Source organism: Columba livia, chromosome 19 (assembly GCF_036013475.1).
Source record: "Columba livia isolate bColLiv1 breed racing homer chromosome 19, bColLiv1.pat.W.v2, whole genome shotgun sequence".
NCBI classification, from domain to species: domain Eukaryota; kingdom Metazoa; phylum Chordata; class Aves; order Columbiformes; family Columbidae; genus Columba; species Columba livia.
The window spans coordinates 10,358,529-10,384,715 of NC_088620.1; the positions used below are offsets into that span (position 1 = coordinate 10,358,529).

A 26,187-nucleotide genomic window follows, 5' to 3' on the forward strand; every position below is an offset into this window, starting at 1 on the left:
GCTCATCCCAGTCCCCTGGGTCTGTCCCTGCGCCGGGCCACCTCACCCTGCCATGCTCCGTAAGCAGCTTGCAGGGCTCAGAAGGAAGAGCACAGCCTGGATAGTGCCCCATGCAAGGGGATGGTGTCACCAGTGCGATGACTGCCATGCTGTCCCCAGGGTGTGGGGACACCAGCCCAGCTGGGGTCTGCAGGTGCAACGGAAACTTCAAACCCACGCCATGCCCATTCCCTGCGGTGCCGCAGCCCCAGCAGTGCCCTGGGGCAGCGCTCACCTGGGCAGGACCCCACGATCTGGCGCGTGGGAAGGTGGCTGGGTCACAGGTGTGGTGTGGCACCACTGTCCCTTCCTGTCCCAACCTGAGCCCAGGGACTGTCCCCGGATGATTCATGCCCTGGGCCCTAATTGCTATTTACAGTGGCACCAAGTTCACCAACTGGGTGAGGAAGATGGTGGCAGTGGTCCCAGTGGGGCAGTGGCAGGGCCAGGAGGGCACATGGCGCTGAGACTGCCAGGGAAAGCGCTGAGGCTGCTGGCTCACCCGGCCCCGGCTGGAAGTGGCTCCCAGGATGGGGTGAAGTACGGTCCAGCAGAGCTGGTGCCCAGGGAATGGGGAAACTTGGGGGGAACTGGCCCTCAGGGAGCTCAGACCTCCACATTGAGCAGGCTCAGGAAGATGAACTGTCAGCAGAGACAGCGGGATGGAAGCTTCCTCCTGTGCCCAGCCCTGCTGGCCTCAGCCACCAGAGACAGGGGGAACAGGTCTGTCCAGGCAGCCTCCTGCAGCGAGCGCTGCTGCCGCTGAGTAACGCCAGGGTGGAGAGATTGCCACGCACAGATCACTTCCTCTATGTCCTACCACAAACAACGGCCACTGCCAACACTGTAGCTCTAGCCATGCCTGTGGGTGCTGCTCACCCAGCACAGGGACCCCAGGAGCTGGGGCAGGCGGGACAGCAGCTCAGTCCCACACAGGACGACAGCTCAGTCCCACGCGGGACGGCAGCTCAGTCCCACGCGGGACGGCAGCTCGGTCCCACACAGGACAGCAGCTCAGTCTCATGCAGGATGGTAACTCGGTCCCACACGGGACAGCAGTTTGGTCCCATGTGGGAGCCAGCAGCACCCACCACCAGGAGCACTCGCCTCCGCCCCAGTGTGGTATGGGCACAGGGAGCCAGACTTTACCCCTGCCAAACCCATCCCCTGGGAGAGGGGTTCCCCTGCCCGCCATGGCCCTGTTGCCATCAAGGAAGGGCTAGTTGGTAAATGCAGCCCCTCTGCCAGGCCCCTGCCCTGGCTGGGGTAATCTCAGCCCAAGGATGATGCCAGAGGCAAATCTCTTTGCTGGCTCCTTTATTCAGGCTGAGTTTGGGGGAAGGGGAGGCAGGGAGCCAGGCTTACGACCAGGTTTCAGATTGGAAGCGCTGGGACCGTTCCAGAGCTGCTAAATGCTCCTCTGCTTCCGAGGGCGACAGGCCACCTTCCAGCTGCAACACCGACTGCAGGGCTTCGGCCACGGCTGCTGGCATCTGCTTGGAATTCCTGAAGAGAGAGTAGGAGGCACAATGGAGGGTGAGCAGAAAAAACAGGGCCATGTCTGCATCCCCGGTGCTCCGGTACGGCCCAGCAGCGGGCACCAGTCCCTGCGGCTGAATGCACCGCCCCGGCACGGGCTGCGGCTGCAGCGGGGCGGTGGGAACCCACCTCACCCCGCAACACGGGCTGCCTGGCACGGAATAAATGACAGGCTTGGAGAGGTGGCTCGTACCACTCCCTGGAGAGCAGCCCCGTTATCCACACCGGGCTTCTCAGTGCTGGCATTTGCAGGCAAAGACTTTGCTTCGGTACCCGGTGCCTTGCAAAGGAGCATCACAGCTCAGTAGCCTTAACTCCAGCCCTTGTAGTGCTCCATTTCCCATTAGAGGGACACGGGGAATATGCACGAGTCACAATTCATCAGCAGGAGGGCAGGAAACTGTCCTTTCATCTCAGGGGAAACATTCAGTGGAAACATGTCCGATCCCAAGCTGGGTAAGACGACCGCTGCAAAGGAGCAGCCGCTTCCGTCCATCGCTGCCTCCTTTCAAGAAATGGGACGTGATTGTTTTGATGGCAACATTTGTAACCAAAGCCAGTTCAAACCTCAAATTAAGAGAAAAGGTGAAGAAAACATAAGCTCCTGTGAAGAAAATTCCCAAATAGGATTCGACACTTTCAAGCACAATTATTTCTTATGGGAAATAAGAAACTCAGACTTTTTCTTGGAGAGAGTTTCATTTGATGAACTGACTGTGTGACAAAAAAGCATCTAATAAAAAATTTCCCAGGCTGCTCCAACTGGCACAAGCATCTGGCAATGTCCTTGCTGTTTCCCAAGAACGAGGCAGAATTCTGACTTGCGTTTGAAGTTGATTAACATCCCAAAATACACAGAAAGGAGGTCTTCTTTTTTTGGAAGAGTCGCATTGTTTCTGAGTCAGGCACTGATATGCAAGTGTGAGATAATGTAGCTGGGCTTGTGATGGAAAACATGTCAAGTATCTATTTTTTGCAGAAAAAGAGAGACACTTTCAAGCATTTTGTCCCTGGGTGGGATAAGCTGGCACAGTCACTGAGCAGATCCAGCCCCTGGGAGGGCAGACACACGGTGCTGCGGGGCCCAGTTCCCTGCTCGGGGACACACAGCCCAGGAGCCACTTCCTCCATCTTTCTCTTAGTTTGGCTGAAGCTGTGAATACTGTTTTTAGCAGAAAAAAAAGGCCATTTTCAGGCAAGCCCACCTGCACCTTCCCATTTGGCACCTGACTGGCAGTTCAGAGTCTGTGGGAAGAGAAGGGCACTGGGATCCTGGGTGTCTTTACATGTGGTGCGGGCTGCTCAGGATGGGGGGAATGTGTCCCCTGCAAACAGGACAGTTGTCACTTGTACAAGGTGGACAAGGTTCTCACATCCTACCCACCCAATCGGGGTTGAGAGCAACCACATGCCAGGGACAGACCCCAGTGAGATGGGTCTCGCAGCAACCCCAATGTCCAAAACACCATCCTCACAGCCACCGCAAAATCCCGCAGTGGGGACTGCTGTGCAAGCCTGGCTTTTTCAGAGACACCGATCCTTTTCTGGCAGCCCCCAGGGTGTTTCCGTCAACACCAGAGAGTGGCAAAGAGGATGGACAGAGAGGACAGAGCTATCAAGACACCGCGTCCACTCATCACCCAAGCAGCATTTGGGCTGTGGATGGAGGTACAACCCCAAGTCCCAAGTGCAGCTTGATGGAGGAAACCAAACCCGAACCCCAGATTCGCAGGTAGGAAGGACGAGTTTGGGGTACAGGCCCCGGGAAGCCCTGCGAGGCAGCGAGGGACGCCAGAGCAGGCGGCAGCGCTGGTGCAGCAGCGACTGACGGAGCGGTGGGCGGCCTGGCCTCCGCTTCCCGGGCAGTAAACAAAAATCTCCTTCTCCCAGGAATGCAGCGAGGCCAGTCGCACCCTGCGAGGCACCGGCGAAGTTCCGGCTCCCGCGGGGGACAGGCAGGAAAGAGCCTCCCGCAATTGCTGCTCGTGTTGACAGCCAGGCACAGGCTTGCAGTGCTTTCCAGGTCACGGGGTGCACGACAAACACCAGCGCCAGCCTCTCACCAGCTCAAGGAGCCCAATGCATTTCACAACACTCACCCCAGGCAGCCGGTGAGCAGCCTCCTCCCTGCCGCACAGGCAGCGACAGGAGCAGGCAGCTTAAAGGCTTTGCCCAGGAAAAGAGCCACAGAGCTACGAACGGAGCGGCAGATGCTCTGCCTCCAAAGGCCAGACCCCACCTTTTGGACAAAGCTCAAGATTTCCAACCAGCCCGAGGCAACCAAGGAGGAAGGTTGTGGTGCAGTGCAGCTCATCGTTGTCCCCAGAAGGCAGTTTTGGATGCAAAGAGCCAGCAAGAATGTGCCAAGGGTCCCAAAAACTATTGCTCACAAGCCCCAGCATCAATGGAGCCCTGGTATATTGTGCTTTAAAATCCTCCTGCCCAGCCGAGCAGCCACAGGAACCACACAAGCCTTTATCTCTGGTTTCACCAAGCCCTGCTGGAGAAGAGGGGTGTGAAGGAGGCCGGTGCTCCCCTATGTATGGATTTGCCGTGGTTCAGAGGCAGCTCGCTTTCAGGTGATGCCAGTCACGGGCACTGGCAGTTGGAGGGACGAACTCATGGGGTCAGCTATAGCACCTTTATCACGGTGCCAGCTCTGCCCCTCCTAATCGGAGCATGGGGTATGTGAGAAATGGCCCTCTGAGCGCAGGGTTTGTGGAACAGGATGTATGTAGAGAAGGAAAGAGCTGGTTCTTCTGCAGTGGCCAGTGCACCCCAGAGAACTTCTGGGGTGCAGGGTGAGCTTGCTCCAGAGGTTGAGCCAAGAGGTGGAGAAGCAGCAACGTGCAGTCCCACCCCCCAGTCTCTGGGTAGAGACCTCTCACTCACCCAGCCAGGTAGACATGAGCTCTCCGGCTGCTCAGCAGCTCCCACACCAGCCTTCGGTTTTCCTGGATGCGGTGCTGAACATAAATCTTCTCCTCCTGTGGGGAAACACGGCACTGAGCCCATCAGCCCTGGCAGCACCCCCAGGGACTGGTCCCAGGGATTGTTTGCAAGAGCTGGAGGCAGCACAGCCCCCACAGCGGGGAGCACTGGGAGAAGCAGCTGGATCAACCATCACACAGGGAAGGGGATCCCCATACCTCATATAAGCACTCTGGGAGGGGTTGGTGGGAGATATGTGCAGCAGCAGTGGGGAATGCACCCCAGGTAGCCCCCTCAAATCATCTGGCTGCTCCCTGACTGCTCCAAGCACTGGTGAAGAGCCATGGCCAGGAGCTGAGGAGTCCCTGCAAGGGCTTCCCCTCTCCCTCTCCCTCTCCCTCTCCCTCTCCCTCTCCCTCTCCCTCTCCCTCTCCTATCGAGGGCAGAGGATGCTCAGTGCCCCCCATGCCAGGACTGCCGCAGGGCACAGACCTTTCCTGCATCCCCCGCTGCCGGTCCCAGCCCTGTCACCTGCTGGAGGCCTGACACAGCTGGGAAGGGCAGGGAGCACAGGGGACAGCCTCAGGTCCCCTCCTCCTGCCCCTCCGCTGTGCTTAGGGCCTGCCTTTCGGCACAGCACAGCCCAACAGGAGAGTTCCCAAAGGGTTAACCCACAAGATTTCAGCTTCCAAGCAACTGCCCACGGCCCTGGCTTCTGCCCAAGAGGGACACCATTACCAACGTGCCTGAATTCACTGCCGGCCCTGACAGCTCCTTCATGACAAAGGTGACACTGTGATGGAGGCCAGGCACACTACCGCATGTCCCACCATGCTCAGTGGGGAGCTGAGCCGCAGGAGCAGCCTCCGCCCCTTCTCCCATCCAGCACCAGAGGCAACAAGGCTCTTGCTGCAGCTGACGCTCCCTGTGTGTGGCTTTGGAGGTGTGTGTGGGGACCACCCCAAGCAGGAACCAGCTTGGCTGTCATAGAATCACAGAATCACAGAACAGTTTGGGTTGAAGGGACCTTCCCAGCTCCCCAGTGCCCCCCCTGCCATGAGCAGGGACATCTTCACCAGCTCAGGTTGCTCAGAGCCCCGTCCAGCCTGGCCTGGGATGTCTCCAGGGATGGTTCATCCACCACCTCTCTGGCCAACCTGGGCCAGGCTCTCACCACCCTCAGGGACAACAATTTCTTCCTCATGTCCAGCCTGAATCTCCCTCCTTTAGTTTAAACCATCACCCCTTGTCCTATCACAACAGGCCCTGCTCAAAAGTCTGTCCCCATCTCTTTCTTATCAGCCCCTTTGAAGTCCAGAAAGGCCACACTAAGGTCTCCCTGGAGCTTCTCTTCTCCAGCTGAACACCCCAGCTCTCTCATCCTGTCCATCCAGCAGTGCTGTTCCAGCCTCGGGTCATTCCTGTGGTTCCTCTAGCCCCTCTCCAGCAGGTCCATGTGTGTCCTGTGCTGAGCACCCAGAGCTGGACCAGCACTGCAGGGGGTCTCACCGGAGTGGGGCAGAGGGGCAGAATCCCCTCACTGCACCTGCTGCTCACACTGCTGGGGATGCAGCCCAGGACATGGGTGGTTTCAGGGCTGTGGGTTGTCTTGGCTGTATTTATAGGCAATGTGCTGATTTTAGTTATTGGACCTGCTGTGTTAGCATGGGAAGTTACTGGGGGGTTGTGGAAAATTACAGCCGATGGGTGTAAGAACAAAGCACAGGAGCTGGTGGTTTGGCAACAGTATCTTGTTATAGTCGCGCGAAGCTTTCCTAACACGAAAGGCATGTAGTTACAAGGACCTAAGATAAGATATGCATGCTTTCTTACTAACCTATCATGAGCTCAGCCTTTGTAATATGTATGAGCTAATTAGTTGGTATACCAATCAGTATAATCCACGATAGTAGTTGTAATGTATGTAACAGTATAAAAAGATTGTGTAGAGAACAATAAAGTGGACACTTTGCTTGCATCAAGTTGCGCCCCCGTCTCTTCATCGCGGCAAATGGTGCCCCCCGACGTGATCTTTGGTGAAGACTCCGCCGGAGGCTGATAATCACCTATCTGGTGGCGTGCTGCGAGTCCCGCAGAACTGGGAACGCTGCTACAAGGAGCAGGGAAAAGCCGGCTACAGAAGTCATCACCCCCGTCTGGAACGAGAGGTGAGCTGCGGGAAACTAGCAAAATGGGGAATCAGGCGAGTTCCCCTGAAAGAGACGTTTATGAATTAATGAAAGCTTTACTTAATAAGCATGGGGGAAAAACCCTTTCGGGTCAGGACCTCAAGCTGATCCTTAAATGGGTCCAGGTTAAGATCCCTACAGTTACTGCTTCTTCGATTTTTACCCGGGAACTTTGGGACGATGTAGGGGTGAAATTATGGGATGCAGCTACCTCTGGAGATGAGGAAGCGCAACATATGCTCCCACACTGGAGAAAAATTTTTGAGGCTGTGAAAGCGCAAGAGCAGAGCCAGCAAGGTTCTGAAGGGGAGACAAAGCCCTCTGCACCATCATTACCGTCACTACCCCCCTTGGCCTGTGCAGCGGGGTATCCCCCGGAGGATGATCCCTTTGATCCCGGACCTGTTGATCCCGAAAAAGAACCCGATCTTTTCCCTCCTGATCCTCATAATGTCTGGGGAGAGATCAAACGCCAAGCCTTAAAGGAGGGGGAGTTAGAGATAGCAAGGACTATAGTAGCGCCTGTTATATATCAAGGAAGGGGGGGGGCGGCTCAATGGGAAGCATTATCCTTCTCAGTGATTAAGGAGTTGCGTCGTACGGTTACCGAGCACGGGTTGTCTTCTCCTTATTTTGCAAGCCTTTTATCTTCTGTATTCGATACATATGTCATGACCCCGCATGATTTAAAATCTCTCGCGCGATTGTTATTAACCCCGACGCAATATACAATGTGGGAGTCTCAATGGAGAACGGGGCTGCAGACAATTTTGTTGGGGTATGCGGGACATGCGAATGCTGCCCTAGCTGCCTTAACCATAGAACATCTTACTGGGACTGGGCAACATGCAGACCCGGCCGGACAGGCAAGGGATATCCCCCGAGAAGCCTTAGAAGCAGTCCGGGAGGAAGCGAAAAAGGCTTTATTGAAAGTTCCTGATTCTCAAAAGCCTCAGAAAGCGTTTACTAATATCACCCAAGAGCCCCGAGAGCCGTATATGCAATTTGTAGACCGCTTGAAACAAGCCTTAGATCGGCAAGTAGATAATACCGAGGCTCGAGATATCCTATTACTTAAATTAGCAGTGGAAAATGCCAACGCTGATTGCAAAAAACTTTTAAAATCGCTTCCAAACCAAAATCCTACTTTGGTTGAGATGATTGAGGCGTGTAACAGAATTGGCACTATGGATTATAAATATGAAGCGATGGCTGCTGCCTTTGCGGCCATGCGCGGACCTGTGGGAAACAGTAAGCAACAGAACTGTTTCGGTTGTGGGAAGCCAGGTCACTTTAAAAGAGATTGTCGCAGCGCCGGGGGGAAGAGACCCCCAGCACCTGGTATTTGTCCCAGATGCCAGAAGGGACGGCATTTTGCAAACCAATGTAAATCTAAATATGATGTGAATGGGCATCCCATACCGGGAAACCGGCAGTGGAGCGCGAACCCGCGGCGCGTGCAGACACAAGTTCCGCGGCCAGCCTCAACGCCCCTGCAAGCGCGGGGGGAGGAGCGGGGGACCGGAGGGTTTCCAGTCTCTCTCCCGCAACAGCAGGGAGCGCCGGCCTGGACCTGGCAACCGCCCACACAGTAACGCTGCTTGATTCCTCTGTTCATTTACTGTCTACTAAAGTTGCAGGCCCTTTGCCTCCTCAAACGCAGGCTTTATTATTGGGAAGATCATCCACCACCCTGTCAGGGCTTTTTGTATTGCCTGGAGTAATTGATCCTGACAGTAATTCCGAAATCAAAATTATGGCTTGGACCCCATTTCCTCCTTGCACAGTACCAGAGGGAAGTCGTATTGCTCAATTGATACTGATCCCTAAGGAGGACTATGTCTCAATCCCTGACCAAATGCTCCCGCAGAGACAGGGAAGCTTTGGGTCTACGGGAGAACCACTAATTTTATGGGCTCAAGCCATCTCACAAAAGCGTCCTATATGTCAATGTACCCTCATTTGCAGAGGTCAGCAAGTCGTGTTGAGTGGAATCATTGATACAGGTGCAGATGTTACCGTTATTTCTCAAGCGAAGTGGCCTTCTAGGTGGCCTTTAGCTGATATCTCTCAGACGTTAGCAGGGATTGGGGGGTGCGGAGCTAGCCGCCAAAGCGCAGAAATGATACAAGTTCAAAATTCAGAAGGACAAGTTGCCTCAGTCAAACCGTTTATCTTACCAGTGCCTATGGTCTTGTGGGGACGTGATGTGTTGTCTCAGTGGGGGGTGTCTATTCAGACACATTTTTAGGTGGGGCCATTGAGGGGCGTGAAACCCTAAAGTTAACCTGGAAGACAGACACTCCTATTTGGATTGATCAATGGCCCCTGCCACTGGAAAAACTTCACGCCCTCCAAGAAATAGTTAACGAACAACTATCTATGGGACATATTGTACCCTCAACGAGTCCGTGGAACTCGCCTATCTTTGTTATTAAAAAACTGACTGGCAAGTGGCGCCTGCTCCATGACCTCAGAAAAATTAATGACGCTATGGAAGATATGGGGGCCCTGCAGCCTGGGCTTCCATCACCTACCATGATCCCTCGAGATTGGCATTTAACTATCATAGACCTCAAAGATTGTTTTTTCAACATTCCATTGCATCCAGATGATGCCCCTAAATTTGCCTTTTCTGTACCAAGCGTCAACATGCAAGCTCCTTTGCAAAGATACCAGTGGGTTGTGCTACCGCAGGGAATGAAAAATAGCCCTACAATATGCCAATGGTATGTAGCAAAGATACTTAGTCCTGTCAGAACTGTAGTACCTGCTGCATTGTTATATCATTATATGGATGACATCCTAGTGGCAGCACAGCACCATGAAGTCATGGAGGAAGCTGTAGCCCTTGTCGTGGCTGCTGTAAAATCAGCAGACCTCTGTATTGCACCAGAAAAAATTCAAAGAATGCCACCTTGGAAATACTTAGGATGGCGTATAAGGGCTCAGACTGTTACCCCGCAACCCTTACAGATACAGGCAAATGTAAAGAACTTACATGATGTACAAAAACTGCTGGGTACAATCAATTGGGTCAGACCATTGTTAGGAATCAGTAATGCGGACCTTCGTCCCTTATTCGAAATGCTTAAAGGAAGTTCGGATTTAAACGCTCCGCGAACTCTCAGTCCTGAAGCCATAGCTTCCTTGCATAAAGCTGCAACAGCAATTGCCTCCAGACAAGCGCATCGATGGGAACCAGAATTGCCTTTTCAATTAATCATCCTTAATCCTGCTAGACAGCCTTATGCGCTTATTTTTCAATGGGACTGCCAGAAAATGGACCCTTTACTAATCATTGAATGGATTTTTCTGCCTAACCAAGCCACAAAGACGATTTCTACCCAACATGAGATGTTTGCATCTTTAATCATCAGGGCCAGACAGCGATTACTTACCCTGGCAGGCACGGACTTTGCCCTCATATGTATGCCAGTAACAACTGTTTACCTGCAATGGCTACAACAACAATCAGATGCACTAGGTATAGCCCTGACTGGCTATGCAGGCCAACTCACTTCTCATCCGCCTTCTCACAAGCTGTTAAGCATTGATTTTCACCTTTTACCTGTTCCAAAGCGGAGTGACCAGCCTTTACAAGCCCTTACTGTATTCACGGATGGGTCTGGCAAATCTCACAAGTCTGTCATCCTTTGGTGGGATGAACATCGGGAATGGTGGAGCTCAGATGTAGAGACTGTACAGGGTTCTCCTCAAATAGTAGAATTATCTGCAGTTGTTCGAGTGTTTCGAAAATGGTCTGCCCCTCTCAATATAATCACTGATTCTGCTTATGTTGCAGGAATTGTTAGCCGAGCAGAAGCTTCTGTGCTACGGGATATTTCTCATACGGCACTGTTCAATCTGTTACAAGAACTCATTTTCCTGTTAGATTCCCGCCTTCATCCTTATTTTATTATGCATGTCCGATCTCACACTTCTCTACCTGGTTTTATTGCAGAAGGGAACCGACAAGCGGATTTGCTTACGCTACCGGTGCAGGTGTTACCAGATCGATTAGCGCAAGCTCGACTCAGCCACTCCTTTTTTCATCAAAATGCTGCAGGCCTTACGTTTGTTATTAAAACAAAAAGGGGGAATAGGGGCTGCTACACCAGAGGAGCGCTTACAGAAAGCCTTGTATGTTTTTAATTTTTTGAATTGTTCCCTGTTAGACAGCAATCCTCCAGTAGTTCGTCATTTTAGCACAAACACCCTTTTTGAACCCAAGATTAAGCCGCCAGTATTGATCCGGGACCCCGAAACAGGTAAAGTGATGGGACCCTATCCCCTTGTTACATGGGGTAGAGGCTATGCTTGTGTTTCCACAGAGAGAGGTCCTCGCTGGATCCCGGCAAAGAACGTGAGACCCTTCCGAGAAACATTGCAACGGCAGTCCTCTGATAACGCTCCAGAACCTGCGTTCGATGAGGAGAACGTTGCTCCCGAATGAATTCCGTCTCAGAAACAGATAAGCGAGAGCTTCAATGTCCAGACTGCGAAGTGTGCAATTTCTGGCTGACACTTTGGGGCTCCTTCCCTCCACAGGGGGAATGGGAGAACATCTCAAATCGCGAAAATTGCTCTAATATGAGTCCGGAGATTCTTCCTGTTAACGGGACTGGAGTGGTCTATTTTGGTGATAGCTGGACTAGGTATTTGATTCGAGATGGTCACAAAGAGACATTAGATTCACTGATTCATTATCAAAACGTGTCAGGTAACTCTGGTCATTGGAACATTTCAATGAATACAGGGGCTAGAGATGTGGCCGATATCACTGGACAGGTAAGGTTGCCCAAAGGCTATTTCTTGATTTGTGGAGATAGAGCATGGCCCGGAATTCCTTTTAAACCTGTGGGAGGACCTTGTTATATTGGGAGACTTACGCTGTTCGCACCTCATATGAGGGACATGCTTAATCGTTCCCTGAGCAATAGTACCAGATCAAAAAGGTCATTGCGACAATTACAACCAGATTGCGATGATCGCGTCAATTTAGGGTCTTTAGGATCTACTATAGCTCTGTCCCTATTTTTGCCTGGTGGAATGGCCGCAAGCAATTGGAATAAAATAAAACAATTGGCATGCTGGGCTGTCAAAGAATTTAACACGACCTCTGACATTTTGTCAGGATTAGCTCAAGATGTAGATAGCTTACGACATGTAGTCTTACAGAATCGTGCCGCCATAGATTTCCTTTTACTAGCCCACGGACATGGATGTCAAGAATTTGAAGGAATGTGTTGCATGAATCTATCTGATCACTCTGTGAGCATTCATAAACAGATTGCAGAACTACGAGAAAGGATTCACAATGTGCAGGAAGGAATGGATGGACTCGATGGGTGGCTAGCTTCTTGGGGAATTACAGGGTGGATAAAAGATTTACTTAAACAGGGAATTTTGATCCTTTTAGTAATTTGTGTATTATTACTAACGATTCCATGTATTTTGCAGTGCTTACAAAAGTCGATAACCGCTTCAGTAAATAAGATTTTTCTTGTACAAGCACAAGACCTTCTGAAAACTCCCAGTACAGAAATGTTGGTGAAGCAAGACGTCCTCGAACTGGTTGGGCGCCGACCTTGGGAAGAAGCAAATGTTTGAAAACAAAAAGGGGGAGATGTGGGTTGTCTTGGCTGTATTTATAGGCAATGTGCTGATTTTAGTTATTGGACCTGCTGTGTTAGCATGGGAAGTTACTGGGGGGTTGTGGAAAATTACAGCCGATGGGTGTAAGAACAAAGCACAGGAGCTGGTGGTTTGGCAACAGTATCTTGTTATAGTCGCGCGAAGCTTTCCTAACACGAAAGGCATGTAGTTACAAGGACCTAAGATAAGATATGCATGCTTTCTTACTAACCTATCATGAGCTCAGCCTTTGTAATATGTATGAGCTAATTAGTTGGTATACCAATCAGTATAATCCACGATAGTAGTTGTAATGTATGTAACAGTATAAAAAGATTGTGTAGAGAACAATAAAGTGGACACTTTGCTTGCATCAAGTTGCGCCCCCGTCTCTTCATCGCGGCACAGGGCTGCAAGTACACAGGGCAGCTCACGTACCATCTTTCATCCCCCAGCACCCCAAAGTCCTTCTCGGCAGGGCTGCTCCATCCCTACATCCCCAGCCTGGATTGACACTGTCGTGACCCAGGGACCTTGCACAAGAGCCGGTCACCGCACGGTCAGCAGGTCCCACGTGGCTTCACTGGCTGCATTGCACAGGAGAGGCCGGTCACCCCCAGGCATGGCCCCACAGCTCCGACCCAGCTGCCGGCCATGCAGGAGGTCAGCAAGCCTGTCACCAGCACCGACACAGCCAGACGGCAGCTCAGCTTCAGCATCATTAGCATTAATCAGCCAAGTGCTGACAGAGGCTCTGCCGAGGATGGGGCTCCGAGCAGGTCACCTAAGGACCTGCAGCCACCTAGAAACCAGAGCACCCCAGTGACAAACTCGGGTCACGACGTCTCAGCTAAACCCCAGGGCATCCCGCTGAGAATTAGCAGCAGCCGCGTGAGGCCGGGATCAATCAGTCTGCGGCATGGGGCAGACGTGATGTGACAGAAGGTCACTGCAAGGGGAACTTACAGAGAGAAGGAAATCCTGCTCAGCTACAGAGCATCCCAGCTCCTGCCAAGCTCTTTGAAACTAACTTTTTGACAAGTTAATGGCTGTGGCACCTCCTCGAGACGCAGGCACAATGACCCAATGTGACATATCTGGCTGCACTCCCGCTTGCCTCCCTTGTGCAGCATGGCAAGGACTTGGTGGCAGAGGCACTCATGACAAACTGCTTTGCCACACGGAGCGGGCGGAGCTGGGAGGCTGGGCGACACACTCCAATGCCAATCCTGTCCCTCCAAACTCTGCGAAGGCAGCAGGAGGCTCTGAGGCCGCTCTCCAGATTTGGGGAGCAGTAGATCCACCTTTACTGTGTGAGCCACCAGAAAAAAGGCAGACTGGTCACCCAACAAACCTCTGCAGTGCTGCTCCTGTTCATGAAAGGCTTGGAAAGGCTTCACAGAGGCATTCAGCTCATGCCTTACAAGCAACTGGATAAAAGATGCTGGCTTTGTGTCAATGCCTGCACACAGTCAGGAGAAAAGGACGGGTGCAGCTGAGCTGCCTAGAAATCCCCATTCTCACTGATCCTTGTTATCAGATCTGTTTCAAAGGCAGGCTGAGCTCCCAGTGCCACCGAGGGACAGGGCAGTGAAACAGACCCGCTGCTCACGGAGCCTCTCCAGCGATGTAAAAAAACACTCCGCAGCCCAAAGAGGGGCTGAGAGCTGCCCAGAGACACTGCCTGAGAAAACGGGGCTGAGTTGTGGGGGTGCTTGTACCTCCAGGGGGCTTTGTCCTGCACGGGGAGAGCTGGCACAGAGGCCGAGCTCCTTGGCTGCAGTCAGCGATCACAGGGACACGGTGGGGAGGGTGGCACTCAACCAAGAAAGGTTACTGCCTGGTGACACCCCCGGAGAGGCTTGGGAGCCTTTTATCACTCACGTGGTCGAGCCAAACAAAGCTGGTTAATGCCTTATCTGCTCCGGCACTCTCCAGCCCTGTCCCAGAAACCTTTCTAGCTCAATTCAGCCAGGTGTGTCCCAGCTGGGCAGTGGCACTGAGGGGATGTGGGGGAGCGAGGTGAGCACTGTGACAGCCCACCAGACCCTTCACAGGCCATGCCAGCAGGTACAGGGGCCAGAAACACTGACAGAGTCCCATCAGTGCTACTCGAGATGCTTCTGTATCCACCCTCCTCCTCTGGGAACTAACCTGGTCCCTGGAGAAGGCCGTGAAGAGCGTCAGGAAGCCCTTCGTCACCAGCTCTTCCCACTCCGCCTGGCAGTAGAAGTCCTTGGATTTCTGGCGGCAGCCAAAGAACAAGTAGTTCCCTGCAGAGCAGAGTACAGGGGCCGTGCTGGGGGGACTGAACGCCCTGCTGGGGGCTGTTGGTGGCCACGGGACCTGTGGCAGAGCCCCAAGGCTCTCACCTCTCTGCTGTGTCTGGCAGAGCCAGGAGCCATGTGAGTGTGAAGCCAGGTGACCTGTGGCAACCAAAGGCCCCCGCGTGCTGGAAAAGCAGGAGGTGGGGGACAGGCAGGGCAAGAAGAGCCCCCCAGGGCTGCCTGTTCCCCTCCACCAGCCTTAGCTTCCTGCTGAGACCCACAGCTGAGCCAGGGGCATGAGGACAAGACAAGGGTGGAGGCTTGATTCCTTGTGCAGCTGAGGATGAACTCAGTAACTCACCTCAACTTGCAGAGAGCCAAGAAAGCGCCTCTGCAAGGCCCTACCCCAACCCATGGAGCAGCCTTGCAGCACAGCCTGTGAATAACCTGCCAGGATGCACACACCAGGCTCCCCTCCTTCCCTGCAGGAGCCCAGCTTGCCCCCACTTAAACACAGCAGAGCCTGGGCCCATCGAAACCCTCAGGAGCTGCCAGTCCCTCCTTCCCCTCTGCTGAACACAGACCTGTCTGCAGCAAAGGGCATCCTGAGACCCTCACCTCCACGTCCTTGTGCCACCCGCTCCTGAATCGCTGCTCGGAAAGGTGCCACCCCTGTGCCAGGGCCAATCATGATCACGGGGGTCTCAGGGTCCGCTGGGAACTTCATTCCTCCTTTCTTCACCCAAAGAGGAACACGGACATCACCTGTGAAACAAACAGAGCAGCTAGAATCACCCCCGCACTACTGCACCTTGACACCCTGCGGAGGGGGAGCCGAACATCCAGCCCTTCCAGGATGCTCCGCAGATACAGGCAACACCTGCCTCACCCCCACCCCGGCACCAAAGCACCCCTGGAGCCACAGACACACTATGTGTGTATGAAAAGTGCTTCAGCTGTCTCAGCATGGTCCCTGCAAGCACCCAAGTGAAGCCCAGAGCAAGGCAAGAGCCGCACAGCACGCAGGCCGTGGGACAGCCTTCTCCCACACACCTGATGCCAGGGAAGGCAGTGGTGGAGGCGAGTAGGGATCTCAGCCTGGCTGTCGAGTAAGGAAGAGCCAAACTTGCTTCCTCTGGGAGTCTGAGTACTCTGAGAAGACCCAATCTCACCCTGAAGTCATACAGAGCAATTATCTGCCATTCTGCAGCAAGAAGACCCCATGATCTTGTCAGATGTGCTTGGGGACGCAGCTGGAGGGGTTTTGTGGTTAGAACAGATGAGCAGCACACGCAGGTTTTGGAGGACAGGATGGATATGCTCCAAGGAAGGACTGTCCTTCCCAGAGCTGGTGGTATGGGGCCGGAGGTGTCCCGCAGCCAGAGCACGACCAGCTCCAGGACACCAGAGCAGCTTGTGGTGGGACAGCTGGTGCTGGGGGCAGGAGAGTCAAGCAGCTGGGAGAAAACCAAGAGCTCAGGGTGCTCAGAACAAGCTGGAGGAACACATCATGCTCTGAAGATGGGAGCAGTGAGGAAGGAGTTCAGCCTATCCTGCCACAGCAGGATGCTCAGTTTTGGGCCCCCTCACTATAGGTAAGCCCTTGAGGTGCTGGAGTGAGTTGAGAGAAGGGAATGGAGCTGGTGAGGGGCTGGAGCACAAGTGTGATGGGAGCAGCTGAGGGACCTGGGGGTTCAGCTGGAGAACAGGAGCTGAGGGGAGACCTTCTGATCTCTGAACTGCCTGAAAGGAGCTTGGAGCATGGAGGGTGTTTGTCTCCTCTCCCAAGTAGCAAGTGGTAGGATGAGAGGAAATGGCCTCAAGTTGCACCAGGGAAGGTCCAGATTGGATATTAGGAAAAATTTCTTCATGGAAAGGGTTGCTGGGCACTGGAACAGGCTGCCCAGGGAATTTGTGGAGTCACCATCCCTGGAGAGGTTGAACAGACACAGAGACGAGATTCTTAGGGCCATGGTTTAGTACTAGATTTAGGTTATGGTTGGACTTGATGATCTTAAGATTATCTTCCAACCGAAGTGATTCTATGATTCCAGCTCCTCCACCCAGGGTCCAAGCAGCTCCAGCACCCAGCTCCACTGCAGCCCCATGGAATCAGCTCTGGTTGCTGCAGCAAGCACAGAGGGTTCTCACAGAGTCCAAGCAGTTACCTTGCTCTGGGTTGAGAGAAGCCAACCAGGTAGAGCAGAGCCCACGGCGGGGTTTGCTGAGCCGCGTCTTGTACCGCACAACTGCCACGAGGATCTGGATGCGGTCAGGGTGAGCCTGTGTCCGGACAGGAGCCATGAGAAATGAGAAGACACGCAGCGCAGCTCTGCCCAAAGATCCCAGTGCCTCCTCCAGGACAAAGTCTGTGCCCAGCCCCTGCGAGGGCATCTGCAGCACTTGTCCCAGCCTGAAACAGCCACTCAGACACAGAACAGAGCACATCCTTGCCCAAACCTTTCCAATAGGGAAGGGGGATTTTCCCAGAGAAGCACTGCTGCGGGAATGCTCTGCACAGCTGGCAACAGCCACAGAGACTATCAAACCTGAGGCCCCCATGGAGGAAAAATGCCACTGTGCGTGGGCTGACATCTGCCAAGCCACCGGGCCACGTCCCACTGCCACCTCCCGGCAGCAGCAGGAAGCAGCACTGTCCCCTCCCACGGCCACACCAGCCAGGGATGCTCCCAGGCACCAACTCCCACAGCCCCACAATGAGGACACCAGAGCTCTGCAGGGCCCTGGGCCAGCCCCAGCACTCGCAGGGCTGCAGGAGTGCAAGTACCTTAATTCGGAAACTGGTACAGCCTGGGGCTGATATTAGCACATGGATGGGCCACACACTCACAGCAGAATGGGGGGTTCGGGTGGGCTGTGGGTGCTCAGGGGGCCTGGGAGACCAGCTTGAACATCCACGACGTGTCCTGGCCCTGCCAGACCCTTAGCTCAGAGTGGGCCATGTGGCCAAAAAGGGCTGAGCTCTCACCAGTGTGGAGGAGGCAATGGAGAAGGCGCGGGGCCTGATGCGAGGGATGAGGTCCAGCAGGTATTCAGGTGGAATGGCACATGTGGTGTGAGGGAAATCCCAGAGGGCCTGCAAAGTCAAGGCGGGGTGAGAGCTGGTACTCCCCAAAGGCAGCCAGCCTGCTCCAGGGGGTCCCACACTGCTGTCCCCCACCAAAGGCACCGCTCTGGGTACCAGTGAGCACCAACCGCCCCATCCCACTGCCCTCCCCTCACCCCAGACTGCAACACAGGGCACATCACAGAGCCCAGAAGGATTCGGAGCAGGTCTTAACTGTCAGTGGAAGTCCACGTACACTTCGAAAGTGAAGTAGATTAAATTCTCACGCCAAGAAATTACGGCTGATGATCTGTCTACATTACGCCATGGCACAGCCTGCACGGAGAGGGTTTGCCAGGCTCCCCCAGCCTTACCTCGAGCGTGGTCCTGCGGGGCCGGTTGCAGTAGCTGTACAGCTCCTCCTGGCCCTGGGCAGAGCTGAACTCCTGCAGCTTCTCCCGCTCCAGCTCATTCGTAGAGAAGTAGGACAAGAGCTCGAAGAAGGAGCGCCGCGGCATGCAGGAGATGTCCAGGTAGTGTGTAACCAAGTGCCGGATGGTGCAGGGCTGTGGCAAGAGGGCAGGGAGGGATGTGCCTGCAAGGCAGGGGGAAACGCTCAGGGCCAGCACCAGGACGGATGCCCCAGCACTGTGTGCCTGCTGTCCCTGCAGCTCCGGCATCCCCAGGATGGGGCGGCATGGTGAGCAATCTGACTAGTGCCTTCAGGATCCTTCATGCTCTGTGCTGTGGGGGCAAAGACACAAGGCGTGTGTGCAGCCCAGGCACTGCTGGGTCCCTCCCACAGCTCTCACTGGCCCTAATGTGGGATGCGCACGCACAGAGCGCCAGGAGGGAAGGTGAGACCCCACACTGTGAGACAGGCAGAGGTTCTGCATCTTTCAGCTACTCACAACGCCCCATTTACTGTGCCTAAAGCAAAGAAAAAGCAGAGCTCCAGGCTGGACCAGAGCTCAGGGGCTGTCCCATCCCAGCAGGGACAGAAAGGAGCAGTGGGCAGGACCTACCAGGCTCTGTGGGCTTCAGCACAAAGCGTCTGTCTGGATCCAGGCGCAGGAGCTGGCAGAACTGCTGCACGTCTTCAGGGCAGTTCTGGGGTTGGATCATCACCACGTCCCCCGCGCTGAACCTGCAGATGCAGCGGGACCTGCTGAGGCGGCCAGGGGCAGGCCCAGGGTCACAGCACCGCCATCCCCACAGCACCCGCACATGGGGAGAGGCCACAGCTCACCCAAACTGCCAATGTCACTAACATTGTGCTCCCTAACCTGACAAGGCAAAGAGAGCTGGTCTGTGGGCAGGACCCAGGCTGCCATATGCCCCTGGCTTTGTCACAGAGCGGACAGCACAGCAGGAACAATGTCCACAAGGCTGCAGCCTCAGATATTCCTGACAAAGGGGAGTGGAAGAGGAAGGCAGGCTACAGGACACCTGATCCCGCACTGCAAAGTTTGGGGGAGTCAGAAAAATGCTCACGTGATCCCTGAGCCTGTGACATCAAACTCGATGAGCCGGACATCCTGGAAATGCGATTCTGCCGTGACCCGCTGGTTGGACAGCACGCGGGCTGCGAAGGGATGCAGCTCAGAGGGAACAGCCCTGGGGGCTGACGGCTGGAGCAGGTCACTGTCGGGGTGCGGGGCGTCCTCAGCGAGGTAGTGCAGGGTGTATTTGGGGGGCAGGCTGTGGGCAGGAGAGCAATGCAGTTACTTCCATGCCACGGCTCCTCTGCTGCTGTAGCACCAGAGGCTGGACGCAGGGACAGGCCTGAAGTGTCCCCTCTGTATCCACCACCCCTTGTCCCTGTTCCCTGGGGCTGGCCAGTGGCACAGGAATGCAATGCAGACTGCCAGGACGAGACCCCACAGGCTCCGGAGCAGGCAGAGGGGGGCTGGCACACACACCCAGCAGGTCTGTCAAGGGCAGAGGGACATCAGGACAACAAGAGGAGCAGAATGCTGCTGGGGCAACTGACACACACACCAGGGGACACCCCATTCAGAGAGAGATGGGCCACCCATGCCCAAAGTTGAGGGGGTACTTGGGACACCAGAAGCTGTGTGGGGAGGCTTCCGGGTCAAAACAGGGCATATCCCCACTCCAGGGAACAGCCAGGGAATTATTTCACAACAGGCAGCTCCAGAAGTGCCTGCCTACCTTCTGCACTCACCGTGCATCTGGACTGATGATCTCAAGGCCAGGAGGGAGAGGATACAAGGCGAGGATCTTGTCCCATAAGGCCAGGAGCCATGGATCAACCACTGCATCTGGCCTGCAAGTGGGAAATTCAGGCTGCAGCAGAGCAGTGTCATCTCTCCAGGCTCAAGCACTGCTACCCCGGCACCCGGACAATGCTGGTCCACACCTGCAAAGCTACCTCTGCTTCTCTTTTGCTGCACAGTCACTCTGTGCTGTTCCCTTCCAGCTTCAAGGCTGCAAACATGTCTCAGCCCCTCTAAGCTCTCACTCACTCTCTGGGGCCCAATGTCTGAGCAGAACCACCAACCCCCCGAGCACAGCTGGTGACAGTCACCGCCTGCAGGTGTGTGACACAGTGTCCCTTGGTCTGAACAGGGCCAGGCAGAGCCAGGAGACCTTGGCACATGGTGGGGGACATGGGACACCCTGGAGGAGCAAGTGATCCAGGATCTGGCACAGGAGAAGAGTTCTTAGCAGAGACCAGCACATCTACCCAAGGCTGGGGTAAAGAGACTGAGGGGCAACCTCATTCATGGTTATCAATATGTAAAGGGTGAGTGTCATGAGGACGGAGCCAGGCTCTTCTCAGTGACAACCAGCGGTAGGACAAGGGGCAATGGGTACAAACTGGAACACAGGAGGTTCCATTTAAATTTGAGAAGAAACTTGTTCCTGGTGAGGGTGGCAGAGCCTGGCCCAGGCTGCCCAGGGGGTTGTGGAGTCTCCTTCTCTGCAGACATTCCAACCCGCCTGGACACCTTCCTGTGTAACCTCATCTGGGTGTTCCTGCTCCATGGGGGGATTGCACTGGATGAGCTTTCCAGGTCCCTTCCAATCCCGAATATTCTGGGATTCTGTGAGAGCACACACAGCCCTGCCAATCAGCCCGAGGACAACACTGCACCCCGGGGCTCCCCACTCCAACAGGCTCTTACCCCAAGTCATGCTGGTCATCTCCCAACGCCACTGGCAGCAGAGGGTTGCCCCCAAGCTGTAGCACCCGTTTGTGCAGCTTCTTCGCAACAAAATTAAACCTGAGCAGAGAATAAGGGCAGCTGCAGAGGGCAGGGCTCCTGCAGCAGGACAGCAGGCACTGGCTACATGAGCCAGCTGATGCTGCCAGGGTTATGCCAGAGCAGCATAGAGGCAGGTCTGGTCAGAACCAGCACACACAGTCCAGCCTTGCACCCTGCCCAGCCCACGCTCCATCCCAGGGCAGCTCAGAGAAGCAGCTGGGTGCCACCTGCTGGGCCACACAGGCTGTGCCCAGCTTCCCAGTAGGGACTGGGGGAGGTCAAGCCTCCCCTCAGGGAAGAGAAATGCTTCCTTCTCTCTAGCCCTCCCTGCCACATGGAGCTCAGGCACATTCCCATCCCTCCCACTACAGCTCTTTTGGGCACATGGGAACAATCCTTAGGGAGAGAACTGTGACCGACAGGGCTGGCTGCCAACTAAAACTCTGTGTTTCATGTCTCCTATTGGCTTGATCCACTGAAATTGCTGTGACACAGGCCTTCCTGCAATTCAGAGAACTGCACAGCTGTAACAACTGACTGAAAAATGAAGTCTGCAGTAAAGCAGCTGCTTGAGGAGGCCAGGAGGACAGAAATGGGCACAAGCTCAATTTCTGGAGTTTAGGAGGGACACGGGCTGGTACAGCAGGATTGTTAACGCTGGTGAGAATTATATTTCGTCTGAGCTGCTGTTCTAGAGTCAGGCTCTGTCTCCCCTTGCCCCTTCATTCTCCAGCCACACTGGTCTCACCACGGCCAGAGCTGTGAGGAGCAGCTGCCACAGGCAGGCGAGGAGCGCAGAGCTGCTTACTTGGGATAGGAGGAGTCGCCGAGGCCCAGCACGGCGTAGTCCAGCTGGCACAGGGAACCGAGTGGCAGGTTCTTCCGGAACAGAAACCGCCAGAACATCTACGAGGGACACAGCCAGGGAGTCATGCTGCTGCCAAGGAAGCCTTCCCTGGCTGCCTATCCCTCGCTCACCCATCCACTGAGTCCTCCCTGCCCTGTGCTGAGCCCCAACAGAGCGGGGAGCATGGCCCTCTGCAGAGGGGACCCCTGAAAGTGGCCACCACTGCCACCTGCCAGGAGGACAATGCTCTGTGAGCCCTCACATCCCCATGGCTCTTGCAACAGCAGAGCCCCTCTCACTGGTTAAACTGCTAAAACCTCACCAGCTCCCTGCCTGTGCCCCAGCAGTGACACAAGATGTGACTGGTGCTGCTCCAGAGCTCCCCCCTCCAAAAATAACCATAGCTCAAGCTGCTTCAAGAGAGAAATCCAGTCACTGGCCCAGGAAAATAAACATGGAGAGGAGCACATCCTACCTTCATGTTGTCAGGGGGGTCACCCTGGCCGGTGGTCGCACACACAAATACCACCAACAGCTCATTGATGAGGTTGGCCTGTGGGCACAAACACAGAAAGGCCCATTCAGGTCAGCAGCACACAAACACATGTCCTGGCTGTCCCGATGTGGCTGCTCACATCACGTCGAGTCCATGGACAGACCATAGCAAAATAAACCCCGCAGCCCCCTGTGGCACAACCTCCTCTACAGGCATGTGCTGCCCGCAGCATCGGCTCCTCACCTCGCAGGGCATGGCTGAACGTCTGTCATCTAACACAAACTCTATTCCACGAGTCACTGCTCAGTTTTCATGCATTTTCAGCTGAATTAGAATCATAGAATCATTTTGGTTGGAAAAGACCTTTAAGATCATTGTGTCCAACTGTTAACCCAACACTGTCACTAAACAGGCAGATTTTGCAGAACTGTTGCTCCCAGGAGAGCAGCAGAGCGCAGGCTGGGCGGGCGCCCTCGCTCCGTCCCAGGTGTCCCTCCCCGAGCCCTGGGGACATGGGCTGGGACACACTGTCCTCTCCTCCAGAACGCTGGCAATGGCCACATGTGGCTTCACCGACTGTAAATGGTGATAACCACCGTTTCATTTCAGATCGGGAGATCCATGTGGATCTGCTGGTTCGACTAAGGAGAAACGTGGTGTTTCTGTAGGAAGTGGGTGGGGAGCAGCGGGAAGAAAAGGCTGAATAATACCCAAATGTGAAAACCTTTCAGTGCCTGTCAATATAATAGAATCATAGAATTATTTACGTTGGAAAAGACGTTTAAGATCATTGAGTCCAACTATTACCCCGACCCTGGCACTACCTCATGTCCCTGAGAACCTCATCTGTTCAACCCCTCCAGGCTTGTAAATCCTCCTCAAAGGAAGAGGACAAGTCTAAAATACCTACAGAACAGACCTGTGTGGACAGGTCTAAAATACCTGCCTGGTCCAGGAGTCTTGTTCTGAGTGCTGGTGGCTGTGTAGCGTGGTGCCTCATACAGCACCCACCAGGGCATTGTCCCTGCATGGGAATGGCCTGCAAATAACTTCCCTTCCTCCCCAAACACATCCCCACCCCAGCTGTCTTCTAGTTACCCTGAAGAGAATCCTGAGCGACTGCCTAAATACTGCGCCAATGCCAACTACATCCTCACACTCCTCCTCAACGCCTACAAGTTCAATGAGACCAGCTGGAACAGCATCTTCTTCCAGATGAAGGTAGGCAGCAAACCCACCCGGCGGGCAGGAGTACCATAGAATCACTGAATCATTTTGGTTGGAAGAGACCCTCAGGATCATTGAGTCCAACCACAACCCACTCCTGGAATTAAACCATGTCCCTGAGAACCTCATGTCCACATCTATTCAGCCCGTCCAGGGGTGGTGACTCCAGCACTGCCCTGGGCAGCCTGTTCCAATGCCCCACAGCCCTTTGGGGAAGAAATTGTTCCCCACATCCAACCTCAACCTCCCCTGGCGCAACTTGAGGCCGTTTCCTCTGCTCCTGGCGCTTGTTCCTGGGGAGCAGAGCCCGACCCCCCTGGTTCCAAGCTCCTTTCAGGCAGTTCAGAGATCAGAAGGTCTCCCCTCAGCTCCTGTTCTCCAGCTGAACCCCCAGGTCCCTCAACCGCTCCCATCACACTTGTGCTCCAGCCCCTTCATCACCAGCCACCCTCGGGAGCGTTTTGTTGACATCCAGCAAGGACAGGGGATGCCCAAATACCTGAAATACGGATGATGGAGCTGAAACACAACCAGAAATACCCGCCAGCACCTCACCGCGCCATCACTCACCACCTCATAACCATCCAGCGCCTCTACCCTGCACTGGAAATGCCGGCGCTTGGCTTCTCTGCCGATTCTCTCCGCTGTGTCTTCAGCCGTCCCGGTCTGGCTGCCAAAAAGAACCAGGAGCTTCCGTTCCACCATCTGTAAGAGGATTTTCAGTGGGGGTGGCGCGCAAAAATAGAGCTGGGGGCCGAAGCCGGGGGCCGGGGGCTCGGGGACGGGGCAAAGCCCCGTCCCCGAGCTCCCGGCCCCCGGCTCCGGCCTCATAGAAACACTCACCATGCCCCGTTGCCATGACACCGCTTCCGCGAACGTCACCACCCTGCGACACGTTGTCATCAGGCTGCGCCGCCGCGGGGGATCGTGTCCCCGCCCTGGCCGCTGCCCCGGTCGCGGCGATGCTGTTCTCGCTGCGGGAGCTGGTGCAGTGGTTGGGCTTCGCCACCTTCGAGCTGTTCCTGCAGGGCCTGGCGCTCCTGGCCTTCTCCGTGCTGCTCGTCCTGAAGGTGGACGGCCAGGCCGCGCTGTCCTGGTGGCTGGTCTTTGTGCCCTTCTTCGCCGCCGACGGGCTCAGCACCTACTTCACCACCATCGTCTCCGTGCGGCTCTTCCAGGACGGGGAGAAGCGGCTGGCGGTGCTGCGGCTCTTCTGGATCCTCACCATCCTCAGCCTCAAGTTTGTCTTCGAGATGCTGCTGTGCCAGAAGCTGGTGGAGCAGAGCCGGGAGCTCTGGTACGGGCTCATCATGTCGCCCGTCTTCATCCTCCTGCAGCTGCTCATGATCCGGGCCTGCCGGGTGAACTGAGGCAGCGGGGTCCCCGTCGTGCCCTGCCGTGCCCTGGACTCATAGTGACACTCATCGGGTTTTCCCACCTTTGTTTCTGTACGGAGCGGCGGGTCACGCAGGTCCGGTTCTGCGAGAGGAAGGCTCTGTCATTAAGGACACTGCTGTGTTTTATGGCATCGTATTTCTTCAGAAGATCCTTTTGTGCCGCATCCTTATTTCAGCTCACTCAGAGCTCTTGGTGTTTGTTTTAAAGTATCCTGCCCTGCAAAGCGCTGTTTGATGTGCCGGTTGTTTTATTTTAAAATAAAAATACATGGAAGGATTAGTTTTATTTATAATGTTATTTTTCTCTAGAAAGCATTTGTACTTAAAACTGCTGCCTGGAGAATGGGAGTTACCTGGAGGGGGTTGGTTGCTGTAGATCTCCTCGTACACCAGAAGCGCCACAGCTGCTGCCTCCCCTGCCCACCTGAGCCCACGCTTGGAATGAAGCGCCGGTTTCTGCAGCAAAGCTGATTTGTTTCCATCTGTCCTCTCACTTACCTGAGCACTTTATGCTTTCAGTGCCCTGCATGGTTTTATGGGGCTGTGCTCGGAGCCAGAGAGAACTGATATATGTATTTTTGAACAGAAATGTGTTTTTTTTTTAAATTTGTATTTCCAATCTATTTGCTAAATATTGAGATAGGTGTGTTGGGAGAGTGAGATATGGGGACAGGAGTATGCGTGGCTGATGTTGGTTGTGGAGGAGGGGGAGGGACTGGTCTCACTGAGCCTCAGCTCTGGGCTGAAGCACTGTCCGTAGACCCCCAGAAAGCGCGAGTGGTTCACTATTCCCCGGGGAAGTGTGGATCAGTGTGTTAATACCAATGGTACAGAGAACTCCCAGCGCTGAACACACTTTGGCGTCACTTGTGCTTTACTGTTGGGAGCAGTGGGTCTGCCCCTCACCTCTCTGCGAGATGTCGAGGGCTGCTTTGGAGCCCAGGCCCAGGGGATTGGTGTCCTGACACTGAGTTTTACAGCCCTTTGTACTCTACTGATGATGCTGACTCTGCTAAAACATCTCCTGGTAGCCAGGGCTTCCCCTCCAACCTCAGCTGCTCCCTGGGCCACCCCTGGCTCCTCCATCACCCCAGCTCCTCCTGCTGCTCTTGGGATCTCTTTAGTGCAAATCGATCTGGAGATGGAGAACCACTGTGTCACTGGCTTTCCAAGTCAGAGCCTGAGGAGCACCAGGAATGTGTCAATGGGGCTGAGGTCCCCTGTGAGATGCTCTGATGACAATGAAACAAGCGGCTGATCCTTTTCTCTCTAGAAAGCACATAGACAATGCAAGGAAGTTTCCTGTAGGTGACAGTGT

General features: G+C 54.6%; 2 protein-coding genes and 1 long non-coding RNA gene across 4 annotated transcripts; 2 read left to right on the forward strand and 1 right to left on the reverse strand.

The window, feature by feature from the left end:
• Positions 1-1,341: 1,341 nt before the first annotated feature.
• On the reverse strand, positions 1,342-24,464 carry NDOR1 (NADPH dependent diflavin oxidoreductase 1). 2 transcript variants are annotated; one of them, XM_021300258.2, is made up of 15 exons: positions 24,316-24,442; positions 24,043-24,177; positions 22,225-22,302; positions 21,711-21,808; positions 20,822-20,920; positions 19,858-19,959; positions 19,164-19,370; positions 18,695-18,816; positions 18,044-18,264; positions 17,592-17,699; positions 16,771-16,885; positions 15,221-15,367; positions 14,490-14,608; positions 4,471-4,565; positions 1,342-1,545 (listed from the first exon to the last, which is right to left on the reverse strand). In XM_021300258.2, the coding sequence occupies exons 1-15, from the start codon at positions 24,373-24,375 to the stop codon at positions 1,401-1,403; spliced, it is 1,851 nt and encodes a 616-aa protein (XP_021155933.2). In that variant the 5' UTR covers positions 24,376-24,442; the 3' UTR covers positions 1,342-1,400. The 2 variants fall into 2 exon arrangements, with proteins under 2 accessions (XP_021155933.2, XP_064892257.1); XM_065036185.1 differs by lacking the exon at positions 14,490-14,608 and having other exon boundaries at positions 24,316-24,464.
• LOC135575861 (uncharacterized) lies at positions 6,101-12,708 on the forward strand. Its single transcript, XR_010467228.1, has 2 exons — positions 6,101-6,677; positions 11,033-12,708. It is a non-coding gene; the product is annotated as an uncharacterized LOC135575861 (long non-coding RNA).
• TMEM203 (transmembrane protein 203) lies at positions 24,435-25,149 on the forward strand. The gene has a single exon (XM_005511787.4). The coding sequence runs from the start codon at positions 24,435-24,437 to the stop codon at positions 24,840-24,842; it is 408 nt and encodes a 135-aa protein (XP_005511844.1). The 3' UTR covers positions 24,843-25,149.
• The last annotated feature ends 1,038 nt before the right edge of the window (positions 25,150-26,187 follow it).